Genomic DNA, 17,083 nt, shown 5'->3' with positions numbered 1-17,083 from the left:
CCGCCGCCGCTCGCCGCCCCGCCAAGGTAGGGGAGGGACAGGGGGGAGGGGGTGGAGCGGCTGCCAGGGGTAGCGGCTGCCCGGGTGGTCGAAGCGGCGGTAGGGTTTCGGGTTTCCAAGGGTGGGCCGGTGGGAGCGGCTTTCATGGCCAGCGGTTATAGAGAGGAGGTTGGGGGCGGCAGTGGTCCGGCAATGGAGGTGAGGCGGCGCGGGAGCGCCTGCTGCTGAGTGGGGTTGGATTCCTAGCAGATGATGGCCGGTGGCTGGGGTAAGAAGAAGGCTGGGGCGAGGAAGCGTACCAGGTTAGCATCGGCGGCGGTGGAGGACGGCGGCGAAGGCGTCGGGGTGGAGCCGGAACCGGCGGACTACGGCGGAAGTGGGGAGGCACGACCGGCCCATGACTGCCCACGGCGGTGGAGCTTCTGCCAGAATTCGGCTCCCCGTCACACCTGTAGGTGGGAATAGCCCCCATGTTTGGCGGCCACGAGTAGGGGAGTTGCAGAGTCCGACAGGATGCGATGACGGCGATCCGAGCTGCGGGTCTGAGTGGTGCGGCGCCAACCTTTTTTTTAGTAACAAAAAAAAAGATCCAACCTTCGTCTGTGCTAAGGGCCAGTTTGGCAGAGCTCTCAGAGCTGATTCTCTGCTGAATCCAGCAAGAGCTCTGCCAAACAGTTTTTCAGAGAGAAGTGATTCTCTGCTGATTCTGTGGAGTGATTCTCTGAAATGAACTAAGAGGCTGGGAGCTGAAAAAAGTAGCTTCTCCTGATTCTGTAAAGTGATTCTCCATCCTGATTTTAAAAGTTTATGCTAGAGAATCAAAGAGAATCACTTTCAGCCACAGAATCACTTCTATCAGAGAATCAGCTCCCACAGAGAATCAGGATCAGTTGGAGCTCTACCAAACTGGTCCTAAGACTGTGCTGTGCTCGCTGCTTGCTTGCTGGCTGAATCTCTTCCCAGGCCCCCAATCCAGGCGGTCAGCGCTCAGCCCGTCCGCGTAACTACCCGAGCCACCGGGCCCATCAAAGCCGAAAGCCCACCGACGGTGCCCCTCGCTCGCCTGGAAGGTGAAAATCTCGAGCGTCCGATTAGGCCCCTCTCTCGGATCACAGCCGTGCAACGCAACGCACCGTCCCGCGTCCTGCCGCTACACGGCTGACGGCTCCGTCTCCGCGGCCACCTCCTCCTCGGTCCTCACCCGAGCCAAATTTTATCCGCCCAAACAACAAAAGAAAATGAAAAACAGTTCGCCCCTCTACGAAACGCGATCCCCCCGAGCCGAAAACCTCCCGAGCCCACGAACAACGAAACCGTCGCTGGGTCGACAGAGAGAGAGAGCGCTCGGCGGTATCGAATTCGGCCCGCCGAGTGGGCCCCGCGGCCTTGACTTATCCCGCTTTCTCTCTCCTCATCCGCCCAACGTTGACTCTGACCGCCCTCCTGCGCACCTACGCCGCCGCCTTCAACCCTAACCCTAGCGCCGCCTTCGCCGCCGGCGAGGCCGGAGCTCCCGGGCGCTGCCTGCCGTCCCTGGGACGACGTCCCTCGCGGCCGTATCGCCGCAGGGGAGAGCTAGGTAACGCGCCCGTCCCCCAACGCTAGGCTCGGTCCGATCCGATCTGCTACCTCTCGCTGGAGGAGTCCGGGCGCCGTACGGCTCCCCTAGGGTTAGGGTTCCTGTCTCTTTCTTTTTTCTTTCTCGTCGGACGTGGGTTCGCGATGGACGCCTGGTGCCCTCGCCCCGCGTGGTCCGTCTCATCTTGCAGTGTTGCTTTTACCTTCTATATAGTTATTAAGTTATTTCTAATATCTTCTGATTGGTCAGGAAAAAAGAAAAATAAATGTTGCCCTTAGTTGTTGAATTGGGAGGTACCGGTGCATGCTGAAATCCTTATGCTAGAAAAATAAATGTTGCCCTTTGCTTGCGGCTTCCTGGTTGGCCAATTGGTGGTAATGTGCCGGTATCTATTGCGTAGGAGAGTCGATGTGGGCGTCAGTAGGTGCTGCCTTTCGTATTCCACTCCAAAAATTTGCGACATTGTGGTGTGGGTGTATGCTCAGAGCACGGTCTTTATGCTCCAATGTGTAAACTGTTTACCTGTTTTAGGCGGTTTGCTTCAGGACAAATGACTCTACATTCGGTTTCTAGCATCACTTCTTGTTTGCGGCTGTGCTTTGCTTTAGTGATCTGTCGCTTGTCCTCACTATGTGGGTGCTTGCAGCTGCTGATCCGTCTCTTGATGACATGATGGATTTCTGCATTTTCAGGTGGATGCTACCAGCATGATGACTCAAACCCTGCAAGGGAAAGTTATGGCCTCCTATGCGCCGAGCAGCTTTTCTATCCGGCAACAGATGTCACCGAGTGATTTTGAAGTGCTTCAGCTGGATAACATGGATCAGTCTACCTCTCCGATTCGCGGCATTATCATTCAAAAAATGTAAGTTTGGAAACCACCAGCATCCGTAGTAGTTTTGAATTGTAAATTACTAGACGCTGTTAATATGGACGCTTGTTTGTGAACAAGCAATCATGTCAATACTGCTACATTATGGAATTCACACAGCTAACTTAATGGATTTAATCCTTGGAATGTTATCTTCATGATTGGTAACGGATCTATGTTCATATTTTTCTATGTCAGCATGCATTGTTCTGTGGTTCTGTGAACGTAAATGCAATGAGATCATATCTTGACTTCTAAAGTAGGCTGGCCATATGTTTGAAATTTGTTACTTCAGAATCATCCATTTTCTTGTGGGCACAAAATGCTGCAAAAGAAGCATTCTGAGCTTTCAATTTTCAGTGCAATTTTGTATGCAAATATCTGATAGTGGCAACTGATAATAGGTTCTGCGTATTGTACAGTGTTCACCTAGGTAGCCTGCACCATGTACTCACCTATCATGCATTTATATTGAATTGTTACAGGGCTGAATTTTTCATTTTTACTGTATTTTGCTGATACAGTATGGTTAATCATATAGTTCAGTAGATTACTGTTACACTGTATTCGTCATGCGAGATATATGTATTTGTATCTAGCTGCAGATTTTACTTGTTCTGTGATTTTACTTGATTCCGAGTACAGCAGATAAACAATTTTTTTGTTAATTCCCATTAGTATGTACTAGAGTCTAGATGGTGGTTGAAACAGAGATGCTTTGGTTCATTTTTATCTATTTTGGACATCATTTCCTGCATAATTCAGTATTTTACAATTTATTCAAGAATACTAGAGAATGGTTCGAAAAGAGATAGTGGGTTCATCTTTTCCCCATTCCTTTCCTTTTTGTTGGCATATCTCTTTCTCAAACAGTAAATATATTCTGATGTTTCTTTTCATCCATCCAGTGCAAGTTGCCTGAAAATGAGGGAACAATTTGCTAAATGCAGCCCAGATTATCTTCTGAAAATTTCAAGAAACATCGACGAATTACTTTTCAAAAGTGCTCCAAAGGTTAGTGTTCTTTAATGCTGCAAATGCAACTACAGTAATTATATAGCATACTAAAAACTTAACTCTGATTCTTGTCCATCAATTATATCCTCGTATGAAACAGTGTTTGACTTAGGCTAACTGATTTTTAAATGACCTATTCTTGTACCTTTGTCTTTTTTGCTTTAGTTGCATCTTTCATATTACTGTTTTGCCTGTATAGTTGTATATGCCCATTGAAGTTTTTGTTGTAACTGCATAATGAAATATCTTACTCGTTTAAAATGTCGCGCTAACGCCTAGGCCTTTTCTATATCAGGTACATTACATGGATCTCAGCACTCTAGAAGTCCGGGTGAATTATTTGCTCAGTTCTGTATCATATAGAAACCACAAAGATCCGTGGATATCTTCAGCAGCTTCACCGACCACAAATTTGCATCAGCTGCCTGAGAAACAGATGACAGACTCTAGTGTCTATCATAATAGATTTGACCCTGCTTTTACTAATTTGCCTGCATGTGCAAGAGATGTGCATACACATACTATGTTCGCTTCTCAGAGTAAGTTGGGATGATGAGTTGTATTTGTATCTCAAGACATGCCTTTAAATCTATAATTATTTATTGGTTATATTTTTGCAGGATATTTAGCATATAACCACAATGTGGCAGCTGCTAATTTTGCTACTGAAAGGCCCGAAAGCTTTAAGAGCACCATAGTTGCTCCATGTGTTTCAGCACTTCCTAAATGTAGTTCTGGCCTTGGTGGGATTGCTAGTGCTGGATTGCCAAATGGCCATGTAAAGAACCATTTTCCAGGTAAATTATTTGCATCCCTATATTTGATTTGATCGTAAATGACCATTTGTACTTCCCATATTTGGTTAGGTCATAACATCATAAATGATATCATCAACTTTTTGCCAGGGGATGCTCATCCTGTTGAGAGTCCAATATCATCTATGTCTGGGAGTTCCAGCCCTTTATCAGCCGTGTGTGATCCAACCACAAGTTCCAGTGCAATGATAAGATCATCTGTGGACTCTATCTCTAAAGCAAGCGGACAAAAACTTTCAGCAGGTTCTGATTCAACCAGTGAGGGACAATCATTTCAACAATACAGAGAATATGAGAAAAAGTTAGATGGTGCATGGAGCCAGCCAGTAGAGCACTCAATTCACTCAGATAGCACAACTGAAAGACATGAAATGTATCTCGATGGACAATTTCAACTTGACAGATGCGTGGAAATGAAAGAAAAATATTGGCGCATGTCGGACTGTGAAGATTTGTGCAGGGAGAAATACTCAAGTTTAAGCAACCCCAGTGCCCAGTACCAGTGCTACTTCGTGACAGATTGTGATCCTTCTGACCCTGAGAGAGAGCGAATTGAGAGATCTGAGTGGACATCAACTAGCACAGTATCAAAGCCAACTTCACCTGTTTCAGATGAATCTTATGGTAAGCGTCCAGCAAAACGCCTGAAGGCTGATGTTCCCAATCTTGTAAATGTGAATCAAGTAGAGAGTCCAAAGGATCAAAAACCTGTTGTGCATGAGAATCATGCATGTGGTGAGACAGTACAACCAGAAATCACAGAATTACCAACAAAATTACCTTGCAGTTCCTTGGGTGACATTAATGCTGACACCGATAATATGCTAGAACAGGGCAGTGAAGATGTACATAACATGGAGATTGTTACAGAAGAATTGCACTGTGTAAAGGCTGAAATTGAGATGACTGACTCTAAGACTGCTGCATTGGATCAGACAGCAAGTGGGGTCAATTTAAGTTCGAGGAAAAAAAGAGGAGCTTCTATACTTTACGCGTTAACTGCTGAGGAGCTTAGAGATCACATGAGTAGTCTAATAAATCAGCATACTTGTCTGGTGAGTGAATAATTATTTCTATCTCCTGTGTTTTCTGCAACTATGAGTAGACTTGATTCTTGTTTAATCCTGCAGCATCAACTGTTACCAAGCTATTAGTTAGTTATATATTATCTTGCGCATGATGATAATATAACTTGATTGATTGGCAACATATATGTTGATGCTACGTGATAAAACAAGAATCTTGTGTGATTAGTTAAGGCTTTGTTTCATTCAGATTGGATCACTTCTATCATTCAGGATTTTATTTATTTACTTAGTTCACACCCCTGATCATGATTTCCTTGCTTTTTTTCAGGGCAAGTTGACATCTCAAGAAATCCAAAGTAATGAAGTCTTGCCTGATCCGAATGCATGCAATTTGTGTGGGATGGAGAAGCTTCTTTTTGAACCACCTCCAAGATTTTGTGCTCTCTGTTTGAAAATAATAAATTCTACAGGGTGCTATTATGCTGAAGTTGAAAATGGAAAGGATAAAACTTCTATTTGTAGCAAATGCCACCATCTAAGCAGTTCCAGAGCTAAATATGTTAAGAGATCCGATTATGCTGAAACAGATGCTGAAGCTGAATGGGTATGTTTCTTTTTCTCTCTCGAGTCGTCCTAATGTGTATATTAGTTACTCATCTTTTGTTCGCTTGCGTCATTTCAGTGGGTCCAGTGCGACAAGTGCAAAGCTTGGCAGCATCAGATCTGTGCTCTTTTCAACAGAAAATGTGAAGGGGCTAAGGCTGAATATACTTGTGCAAAATGTTTTTTGAAGGAAAAGGATAGTGGAGACATTCATGCACAAGAGGCATCCAGTGTTCTTGGAGCACGGGAGTTACAAAGAACTAAATTAAGTGATCATATTCAGCAAAGGCTTTCTGAAAGGCTTGAGCAGGACAGGCAACAGAGGGCAAGCGCCTCAGGAAAGGCTACTGAAGAGGTAAATATCTGACACTTCTCATTTGATGTAGCTGTCCAGTTCATAATACATTCCTAACTTCGGAAGTTTAGAAGTTTGGAGAAGATGCAGTTGTTGATGCTTGTTCACATCGAACGACACATGCTTAGAATAATCAGACCACCTATGTTGGCTGTAATTTTATTTGGTTGGTCTTTAGGAATTGCATAACAGACCTATTTCAGTTCTGCATAAGGTTTATTTAACTTTTGTCCTTGGTGCTTTTAGGTACCACGAGTTGAAGGTCTTACAGTTAGAGTAGTATCTTCAACTGACAGGGTACTGCAAGTCCAACCACATTTTCATGAATTTTTTAAACAAGAAAAGTATCCTGGGGAATTTCCATACAAATCAAAGGTACAGGATGGTTGATTACTGATTTATGTAATTGTGGCTATGTTGACTGATTTATGTCTTTTGTACAGGCAATTCTCTTGTTTCAAAAGATTGAAGGTGTGGATGTTTGCCTGTTCGCCATGTATGTACAAGAGTACGGTTCAGAATGCCCACCACCAAATCAAAGACATGTTTATCTTGCATATATCGATTCTGTCAAGTACTTCAGGCCTGAAATCAAATCTGCAAGTGGGGAGGCTCTCCGTACCTTTGTGTATCATGAAATTTTGGTACGTTAATTGCAAATCACCGAACATATATTTGTCCTTGCTTGCAATGAGTTTATGTTTCTAGAGTCTGATCATTCTAATGTTTATCGTAGATTGGTTATCTAGATTACTGCAAGAAACGAGGATTTGTAAGTTGTTCCATATGGGCTTGCCCATCTACGAAGCGTGATGATTATGTTTTGTATTGTCATCCAACAGTACAAAAGATGCCCAAGTCAGACAAACTTCGAAGCTGGTTTGTCTTCCTAACATGATATCAATGAAGTAAACCTAATATATTTTATGGGCCTTCATTTGACTATCATATTGATAATTTCAGGTATCAGAACTTGATCAAGAAGGCTGTTAAGGAGGGTGTAGTTGTGGAGCGTAATACACTCTCTGACTTTTTCCTTCAGCCTACCAATGAATGCAAGGCCAATATATCAGCAGCATGCCTGCCATACTGTGAGAATGATTTCTGGCCTGGAGAAGTGGAGAGACTCCTTGAGAAGAAAGATGATAAAACCTCACAGAAGAAAGAGACACAAGTAGGAAGGCTCTTACGTGTTGCCAAACGTGATGACAGAAAAGGAAACCTTGAGGATATTTTACTTGTGCACAAGGTTATTTTATTTTACTTGTGATTCTCTCACCCTTCCAGCATTTCATGGATACCTAAAATCTTATTTTTCATTATTGCTAGCTTGGAGAAAGGATGCGCACCATGAAAGAAGACTTCATGATGCTTTGTCTGCAGCAGTTTTGCAAGCACTGTCACCAACCTATTGTTTCTGGTAGAAGTTGGGTTTGCACTAGCTGTAAAAATTTCCATCTTTGTGACAAGTAAGCATCTGGTAGAAGTTGGGCACTAGCTGTCAATTGTTGTAACTTGTTGACTCTCAACATTAAGGTATCATTATTGATTGTTGATGTTTTTGTTGGTTTTCGTAGGTGTCATGCAGAGGAGAAGAATACGGCACAGAAGGACAGGCATCCAGCTACAACGAAACAGAAGCATGCATTTCAAAGAGTATGTATGCAAACTTCATCTCTGGGCTTGTCATGTTCAATCAATTAAAGGAAGTAACATGCTTCTACTTAATAGATGCATGGTGGAATTTATATACTAACTACCATAGCCTACTGTCCCACAGAGAGAGGTAGAACCTCTTCCAGAGACTGAGGATGGAGATCCAACAATTGAAAGCAAGTATTTTGACAGCAGAATAGATTTCTTGAAGCACTGTCAAGACAATCAATTCCAATTTGATACCCTCCGTCGGGCAAAGCATTCTACAATGATGATTCTTTATTATCTACACAACTCAACTTGCTCTGCTTGCCACCATGCTGTGGATCATTGCTTGGTGTGGCGGTGCCTAGAGTGCCTAGGCTGCACCTTTTGTGATCCATGCTACAAACAAAATGGTGAAAGATTGCATATTCATGAATTAAGAAAGATTGACACTAGCAAGAAGAATACTATGCAGGTATCGTCTTGGAACTTCTGAATGTCTTATGTTGTGTTCCCTAGTCAACAAAGTTCAAATCTTTGCAAGCTCTTTTGGCATTCTTGTCTTTTGGTGTTATTTATTGCAAGATGATTTTGGGCGTAGGTGGCAGATCTTGGGTGGATTGCACCCTTATTACAAAACTTAAAAAGGATTTTTTTATGTGAAACTCGCTGTTTCATATTTTAAAGTGTTAAGGTGTTTATCTCCAACCATTATTTGTGCTGATTGCTTGTGCTGACATTGATGTCTCTTTCCATAGTTGCTCTTGGCTTTCTGATTCATACATGATACTAACTGTGTTCTTATGAATCTTGTGCTTATTTCCAAAACAGGGCTACGTTGAATGCCTTGGGCATGCATCGAGATGCTTCGATCCTCATAACTGCAGCCTTCAAGTTTGTTTAACCTTGAAGAAATTGTTCTTCCACGGCGTACGATGTGATATCCGTACCCGCAATCAGGGAGGTTGCAACAAGTGTGTCTTCATGTGGAAACTTCTGCTCCACCACTCAAAAGGTTGCAACGACACAGACTGTACGGTTCCCAGATGCAGGTAAAACCATGGCTCATCTGAATTATTCAGCTCCTCTCTCTTGAAACCCATCTGCATTTGCTATATAGACCCCGCTTTCACCCATTAGCTCACCCGCAAGTGTTTTGTAATCCTTGTAGGGATATAAAGGAATACATGGTTGAAAAGATGAAGGTTGCTGAGTCCTGTGTTGTAGCAGGCCAGCAGATCAGAAGCCGGCATCTTGTATAAACTAGCGTTCGATTTGTTCCCCTCCTTAACCAGTAAAATTTGTTGATGAAAATGCAATAAACTGTGGCTGGCCATCCCGATGGATGGAACTGCAAGGTAAATAAAGTGGTGACCTGGTGCTGCTGGTGAGGCGGCTTCACCGGAGTTATTCGTTCCGCTGGTTTTCCTAGCATTGGCAGAAGAAAGTCAGGCTGTGTATGCCTAATTTAATCATGCCATTGAGGGAATTACTGACGGGAGCTTACATAGGCAATCTGACATTTGTTTTAGTGTCCATACATATCATGTACATATAGTCAGTCTGTTCTCTTGCAAAGTTGCAACTCAGCTCATAGGTTGGTTAACAGGATAGATGGTTCCGTTTCTTCATTGCCTCTCCGTTTTGCTCCAGATTGTATTGAACAAGGCCACATTTTTGTTCAGTGTTTCTGTGCTGTGGCGGCAAATCCAAATTTATTGAATGAATGAATGTGTATATTTACGCCCTCTTACTGGCTTGCCGCGATTCTTTTTTGCATATGTCCATTGACCACATATTGTGCTCATCACAAGGATCTGAGGCGGTAAGGATCGCCGCCACCTCGGAGCTCCGTTGGGATGGTAACATCTAGAAATTTAGCATAGAAAATTTTAGGATCCTGCTGAAAAAAATGCCGGACTGAAACTATTTATGAGCTGAAGGTCAGAAGGTGACTGGAAGGATATTAGGGTCAACCGCCGGCTGGGAGTGCTGAATCCTGGGTGCTGTTGCAGGTAACGTGCGTGATTGCCAGTGCAGACATCACAGAAAGGATACTGGGTCGGTCCACTTCAGGAGAAGACGTACAAAATGAAGAGTTGAAGTGATAAATTCATAAGTTGTAACTGAGATGTTCAGATCAAATTTGGATTGCACCATTAAATTTTTTATGATGAAATCTTTAAAATAAGATCCCAATTGGCTATATTAAATATTTTTTAAGATATAATATTTTTTTCTTGAAGTAGAACAATTTTATTTTGAATATAGAACAATTGTTGTTTTCTTGGAGGGGAATAATTGTTCTAGCTTCGTAATAAAATTGTTCCACCTTAAATTTCGCCCGAATGTAGTCAAGTGTAGTCTTATTTTGAAGATATCATCATTAGAAACGTGATGATGCAATTAGAATTTAATTTGGATAGTTGATTTGAAAATTACGAATTTTTTCACTTGAACTTTTCTTTACATGGAACCTTATGTATCATGTTGGATTACAAGGCAAGGCCAATGTATTTGAACCAAGTAGTCCATATAGGTGGGATCCACATAAAGTAGTATTTAGTTACTACGATATGCATAATATTAAAAGTGAAAGAATGTGGTAAGTTGGAGAGAATAAGTGAGAAAGGAAAGATCAATACTTGTTTATTGCTTATGGGCTGCCCAAATGATCCTACTCTACTATATGAACTAGTTGCACGAAAAGAAAGAGAAGGTTCTGCGGCATCCAGATCGTGCGCGACCTGAATTATTTTTGGGAATCTTGGCTTAACCCTTCATGTAGAAACCAGAGCTGCTGCCTGAATTTTATAGCACGGAAAACTTTGCTCTGGTGATACAGCTGCCTACGTGCTCGCCCACTTACGAGCCTCCACCTCCGTCCCGATCTCTTGCTTGTCCCTCTCCTTGGAAAGTTGGAATGATCACCGATTTCTCTCTTCGCCGTGTTGCTGCTGCTCCTACTGAACATTGTAGCAACCGCTGATCCAATCCAATGCGGGGGCTACACGGGTGCGTCAACCCTGCCACCGCGGTGTCCCTGCCCGCGCTGCTCGTCGGCGCCGTCGTCGTCGTCTTCTTCTTTCTCCTCGCCGATCGCCACGCTTCCTTCCTCGACGGCTACCCGTCCAGCTTCGCCTCCGCCGGGAACTCCACTGCCGGGCGGGTGCCCAAGGGATGCGACATCTTCCGGGGCGAGTGGGTGTGGGTCCCCGACGACGCCGCGCGGCCGCCGTACTACACCAACCGGAGCTGCCCGCTGATCCAGGAGCACCAGAACTGCCTAAAGTACGGCCGCCCGGACCTCGGCTTCCTAAGCTGGCGGTGGCGGCCGGCCGCCTGCGAGCTGCCGCGGTTCGACGCGGCGGCGTTCCTGGACGTCGTCAGGGGCAGGTCGCTGGCCTTCGTCGGGGACTCGCTCGCCAGGAACCACATGCAGTCGCTCATGTGTCTCCTCTCCAAGGTAACCAACTACAGTACTAGTCAAGAAATTGAAACAATGGAGATCGTACTATATAATTACCACATCATTGAATTATGAATTATATTGCAAGAAAACATGAATGTTTCCAACGAATTTGCTACTAAATTAATCTGAAATCTTGTGATCAATGTGCTAACTATTCGTTTGCAGGTTGCGTACCCCAAAGACATATCCAAGACGACCGATCCTGAATTCAGGACCCTGTGCTACGAGTCCTACAACTTCACCGTGTCCATTTTCTGGCCGCCGTTCCTCGTGAAGGCGAACAAGTCCGGCGAATCTGTGGCACCTCTACCTCGACGAGCCGGACGACGCCTGGCTGGCCGGGGTCGCGGGCTCCGACTACGTCGTCCTCTCGGCGGCGAACTGGTTCACCCGGCGCTCCGTGTTCCACGACGCCGGCGGCCGCGTCGTCGGCTGCCACTACTGCCTCGTCCCCGGGGTGCCGGACCTCACGCTCCGCACGGCGCTCCGCGCGCTCGTCACGGGGTTCGGCGGGACGGCGGTCGTGCGGACGCTGTCGCCGACGTCGCACTTCGAGGGCGGGGAGTGGGACAAGGGCGGCGACTGCCGGCGGACGCGGCCGTACGCGGCCGACGAGGCGCGCATGGCGGGGCTGGACCTCGACTTCCACGCGGCGCAGGTGGAGGAGTACGCCAGGGCGAAGGCGGAGGCGGAAGCCGCGGGCGCGAGGGCGAGGCTGCTGCTCATGGACACCATGGCGGCGATGCTGCTCCGGCCGGACGGGCACCCGAGCCGGTACGGCCACTGGGCGCACGAGAACGTGACGCTGTACAACGACTGCGTGCACTGGTGCCTGCCCGGCCCCATCGACGTCTGGAACGAGATGCTCTTCCAGATGTTGTTGCCGGATTGATCCATGCATGGAATGCAAGCTGCCGCGCGCTCATCATGATCCAACTTAATTCCAACTTCCAAGATGTAGTTAGGCACGGAAATTCATTTTAGAATATCAAGAGACTGAAAGAGGCATGATATTATAGAACATAAAAATTAAGTTTGTGCATAGCATAAATGGTCGTAGTATGTTCATACGGCGCCCTTAAGAGCAAGTATTATAATAGAGAAGCAGGTTAAATATTGAGATGGAGAAAAGAGGGGAGGAGGAAGAGGAGAAGCGGGCTATAACCTTACACCCGGCTTCGATAGAAGAACCAAAAATTTTACGAGAGATACAAGTGGATCATGTATTAAATGATGAAAAGTTAACTATTTTACGAGTGGGTTGAGATATAGAGTAGAAAGATCTTTGCAACTAATAGCCAGCTGTATTATTACTTTGCTCTAAAAGGGCAGTGGCAGACGTTTTAAGCGCGCCACGAGTGAGGTGGCGGCCAACCTAGGTAACGTTGGGCCACGTGCTTTTGCGCAAGCGTGGGTACTCATTGGCTCATGGAAGTGCAGCAGTGGCAGCTAGCAGCGGGGGTTGCGGGCGCTAGGAGGACCTGCTTCTCCGACATAGAGGTCTTATTGCGGAGCTGGACGGCCATTGTGGATAGCAAGTGGCGACGGCATGTGGCTACATTGGCCTTGCGGATGAGGTGGCAGTGGTCGCACATGTTGGCGAGGGCCGCACACTAGGGGATGATGTTTTAGGTCGTGATTTGTTGTAACATCTTTCATAATGTGAGGTTGGAGGTGCCAAGTAAAAACCTGCCTGACATCCATCGGTGATGACAATGATGACAAGCTCTTTTCCTGTGCATCCTCGAGGTTCCTCTCCCTCAATTGGCATGAGCAGGGGCGAAGCCAGACCGTGGAACCACCGGGATCTAGTATAAATAAGGATGGGTCAGTAACACTATTAACACCAATAAACAGAGTTTTTCTATTGAAATCTTTCGAAGTCGGCGGGGTCGGCGGACCCCAACAGCAAGCTTGAGCTCCGCCCCTGGGCAGGAGTATTTGGAGGTGACTTATACCTAGGTTCACAAGTCAGACGGCAGCGGCACTCGGCGTCGTATTCCTTCCTGGAGGCACTGCCTAGCTAGGAGACTCCAGCAATGGGATGTGTGGTCGCTGGCTATTGTGGGATGGTCGCCACTCTTGTTTGGCGGGATACTTTGATTGTTGATGGTCGCCACTCTTGTTTGGCGGGATACTTTGATTGTTGAGTTGGGCCCCTCAAAGCATATACCCTCTTTACTTGATCTCTAATTTCAGATGGGTACTCATCAATTGGTTTCCGCATTCCAGGATCACTAATGATATTCGAGACACAAAACTCTACTCTGGGGGGTTTTGGTTGCCTTGCATTTTCTAGAGGAGTGCTGCCGCCGCTGCTTGAAAAATAGGTGAGCAATGCTCTCTTCGACATCTTGCAAATCTACAAATTATTGACAAACATTGGAGATTTAATTCTTGAATTATTGAAATTCATTGCAAAATAGATGGAATTGGGGTCTGAAGTTTTAACTGGTTCCATAATCCATACCCTTCTTTTTCTTGGCTTCTTCAATGTTCCGTTCTTCAGATGCTGCAGGCGGAGCTGCCAGTGCCAGCGCCCAGCCCCCAGGCCACAGGCCATAGGACGGCCAGGTGCCGCGCCTTGTCGCAGGCCGTCGAGCCTCCGCGGCTCCGCCTCTGCCGGTCCGCCCTCCGGCAGTGCGCCCGTGCGCAGGCCGTGCGGACTCTGGCGCGCCCGGGCGGATTCCATGGGGTCTAAAAAAATAAAGGGGGCTGAGGGGATCCATGGACTCCTATAAGAGCACAACTTCACTGAATGTGCTACATTATGCACATACTTAACGCATCTTTGCTTTTTTTTTTTGCTTGAAGCCACTTCTAGTGCATTATTTTATACTTAACCCACAAGATCGGTGGGTTTAATTTGTGGAATTTGGCACTTCTTTCATCCTTTTCCTGGTATCTTGCACAATGCATTTTGACACTTGATGCATGTTTCTTGTTTGTCACATAAACCACAATAATGACCAATCGTTAGCAATCCTTCCACCTACAATCTTTTGCTCTTGCGTTTTCTCTCATGTAAAATAGTGAATGAATCCAGGTCAGCTCCTTCCAACCTAGAACCAAAACACAATAATAAAAGAATGGAAAAAAATAACTATCGCAAAAGTTCGATTTTCAACCTTCAACAACAAAACCGGATAATGGAGGTCATCCAACGGTCGAAACCGGACAAATTTAGCCTTCTTGGGTGGTTTCAAATGTGGTTTTCATTTTATAAAAATTAAAACTATTTAAGTTTAAACTAAAAAAATTCATAAATAAATAATTTTAAATAAAAAATATGAAACGAGTGCCAGCATTTTTCCAAAAATGTAACCTATCTATTGGCACTCTACTTGTCAGTTATTTGAATCTATTTTTCATATTTCTAGTATTTATTTGCTTATAGTTATGGTTATTATTTTTAAATAAATAAGATTCAAATAGAGCAATAGTAGATAGGTTACATTTTTAGAAAAATTGTGGTACTAGTTTTATATTTTTCTAATTTAAAATAAATTAGTTTTGATTTCTTTAGATCTAACTAGAAATTTTTATTTTCTTAAAAAAATACAAAACCACCAATGAAACCATCCAAAGAGTCAAACTTGTCCGGTTTGATAGTTGATGACCCTCGTTATCCAATTTTGTAGCTGAAGATTGATCGCACTTTTATGATGGTTCGGAAGTGTAAAGTGGACCTTTTTCTAAAAAAATCTAGAAAAATCTTGTTAAGGAAATGTTGAAGAAAGGTTTATAGAAGAATTTAAAGCAAACTTTCCAAAACAATATTAAATATGCAGCTTAAATATTTTTTTACCAAAAAATGGATCAAACGTTTGTTTGAATTTTTTTTACAGCAAGCATAATTTAAATCTGAAATGAATTTTATAAAAATAAAGAATAATTTTTAAAATCAATTTTTTTGCAAAATATACAAAAAAAATCAATAATACAAAAAATATAGTAGTTCATTCCCGAAAGAAGAAACTTTTTTCTTAAAAAAAATTGAAAGTAATGTTTTTATATGGAATCATAAAAAAGTTTGAAAAAAGAAATATATCATGTCGAGACTGAATAGCTTGGCCACCACCACAAGTATTTGTCTTCGGAGTTACTAGCGCCCGAACATACGATGTGAAATTTCTTATCGAACGCTCCATCACAATATTAGAAAATAGTAGTTGCAACATTATAAATCACCGCTTGCAACATAAAAGTAACATGTATAAAAATAACTTTTGCCATCAATTTTGGGATAGAAATTACCACCGCAACATGCATATCAGGTTGCATGCAACGTTCAAAACTTTTTTTAACAACTCAACATCCAGAAATACTATTTCAAACATCAAAAATTTTCTTTAAATAATATGATCAGACATAGTTTGCAACATAAAGTAATATGAAAATGATTGCTTGTTGTCGACCAATTCCATGAGAACTAAATCTCATAGGAAAGTAGCATCCTTCATGCAGCAACCAACAAAAGAAAAAGGAGAGGAGCATGACATCAAAAAAGAGCATTGTAAGGCTACAAGTTATCCATTATAACATCCGGGGAAAGGGGATCCATTTACCAATCACAACATCAATATTCACCAATCGCAACATCCGAAAACACCAATTGCAACATCCGGAGGCCCATCCAACCATCCTCCACAGAAATTTTCTGTAGCCTTGCTAGTGTCAAATAAGGTTTAATGGATAAGAGACGCGTGGTATGGGGCTATAATATGGCTTCTTGGATATTCTTGGATCTGCCTTCTCCACCGTTTCTTGGATCTGCCTTCTCCTCCACCATGAATCATGTGGCTCCGACTTGCTCCTTTTCTATGCCGGCCAGAAAGATCTGTGCTAGACTTCTACCTCCTCCGTAGCAGGCGCCCGGGATGGTGGTGAAGGACGAGCCTATGCCAAGAGCAGGAGCAGCATGCGTGCAGCGGTGCAGGAGCTAAAAGCAGCACGCAGCTTAGGGACTGATGGCCATGGATGGGGATCATGGCTACATGCTCGGTGCTTAAAAAAAGATTAGATATGATGAGAGAGGCGAGTCGTATTGGTAAATGTGTCTAGTGAGACGGGACGTGGAGAGCAAATGAATGGATAGAAATATATGATAGGAATTTGTGGAGCATATGGTATACCATATGGGCGTCCGGTCGTTTTCTAGGTTGGCACGGTCGTTTCTTAGCATTACCGTTTTTTCTTTTAACATACAAATTTTTTCTTATGAGGGTGGGCCCAACACAGGCATACATGGTGATTTAATATAAAAAAATTCAATTCCACATATATCTAGAGCTTTGAGACCACCAAATACACAACCAAAACAACTACTTTTTTACTCTACTAGACCCACTACCCTCTCTTTTTCTACCTCCCGTCTCATCTCTCAGTCTCTCACCTCTCTCTTTCACCAGCTCCCTGCAAGACATTATTTTCACCGTTCGAACCTAATTTGCTCCATTTGGCTACCAGCTCAGTCACCGCATTGGACAAAACTTGATTATAGGGAAAAAGAAAAACAAGAAATGGTGAGCCAAGGCGGTAAGACATAAATAGGAAACTAAGCATTCTAATTTCTAAATCACATCTTTGATTAATTATATCGATGGAAATATACCTAATTATGGCATTTCGCATTCAACAACATTATCACTTGTGCAAAGTCATCTTTGATTAATTATATCGATGGCAATATACTCTAATTA

The 17,083-nt window shown here is 43.9% G+C and overlaps 1 protein-coding gene and 1 pseudogene across 2 annotated transcripts; both read left to right on the top strand.

Annotated features, from left to right (window-relative positions):
* Positions 1 to 1,299: 1,299 nt before the first annotated feature.
* Positions 1,300 to 9,662, top strand: LOC112889272 (probable histone acetyltransferase HAC-like 3). 2 transcript variants are annotated; one of them, XM_025955824.1, is made up of 17 exons: positions 1,300 to 1,579; positions 2,272 to 2,444; positions 3,359 to 3,464; positions 3,763 to 4,006; positions 4,088 to 4,264; positions 4,373 to 5,337; positions 5,639 to 5,914; positions 5,993 to 6,268; positions 6,515 to 6,643; positions 6,712 to 6,912; positions 7,005 to 7,147; positions 7,232 to 7,517; positions 7,598 to 7,737; positions 7,846 to 7,924; positions 8,049 to 8,384; positions 8,741 to 8,961; positions 9,081 to 9,662. In XM_025955824.1, exons 2-17 carry the CDS (start codon positions 2,287 to 2,289, stop codon positions 9,169 to 9,171), a joined length of 3,828 nt encoding a protein of 1,275 aa, XP_025811609.1. In that variant the 5' UTR covers positions 1,300 to 1,579; positions 2,272 to 2,286; the 3' UTR covers positions 9,172 to 9,662. The 2 variants fall into 2 exon arrangements, with proteins under 2 accessions (XP_025811609.1, XP_025811610.1); XM_025955825.1 differs by having other exon boundaries at positions 1,300 to 1,670.
* A 1,245-nt stretch (positions 9,663 to 10,907) lies between these two features.
* Positions 10,908 to 12,312, top strand: LOC112890522 (annotated as a pseudogene).
* Positions 12,313 to 17,083: the final 4,771 nt, after the last annotated feature.

Source organism: Panicum hallii, chromosome 4, assembly GCF_002211085.1.
Source record: "Panicum hallii strain FIL2 chromosome 4, PHallii_v3.1, whole genome shotgun sequence".
In the NCBI taxonomy this organism is placed as follows: Eukaryota; Viridiplantae; Streptophyta; class Magnoliopsida; order Poales; family Poaceae; genus Panicum; species Panicum hallii.
This window is presented reverse-complemented; position numbering and strand designations above follow the sequence as displayed.

Bases quoted from the DNA above. Each gene is read 5' to 3' on its own strand.
- LOC112889272 (XM_025955824.1), top strand. From the start codon at position 2,287: ATGATGACTCAAACCCTGCAAGGGAAAGTTATGGCCTCCTATGCGCCG. The intron at 4,007-4,087 runs GTAAGTTGGGAT...ATATTTTTGCAG, and splicing joins TACTATGTTCGCTTCTCAGA to GATATTTAGCATATAACCAC. The intron at 7,738-7,845 runs GTAAGCATCTGG...TGGTTTTCGTAG, and splicing joins AATTTCCATCTTTGTGACAA to GTGTCATGCAGAGGAGAAGA.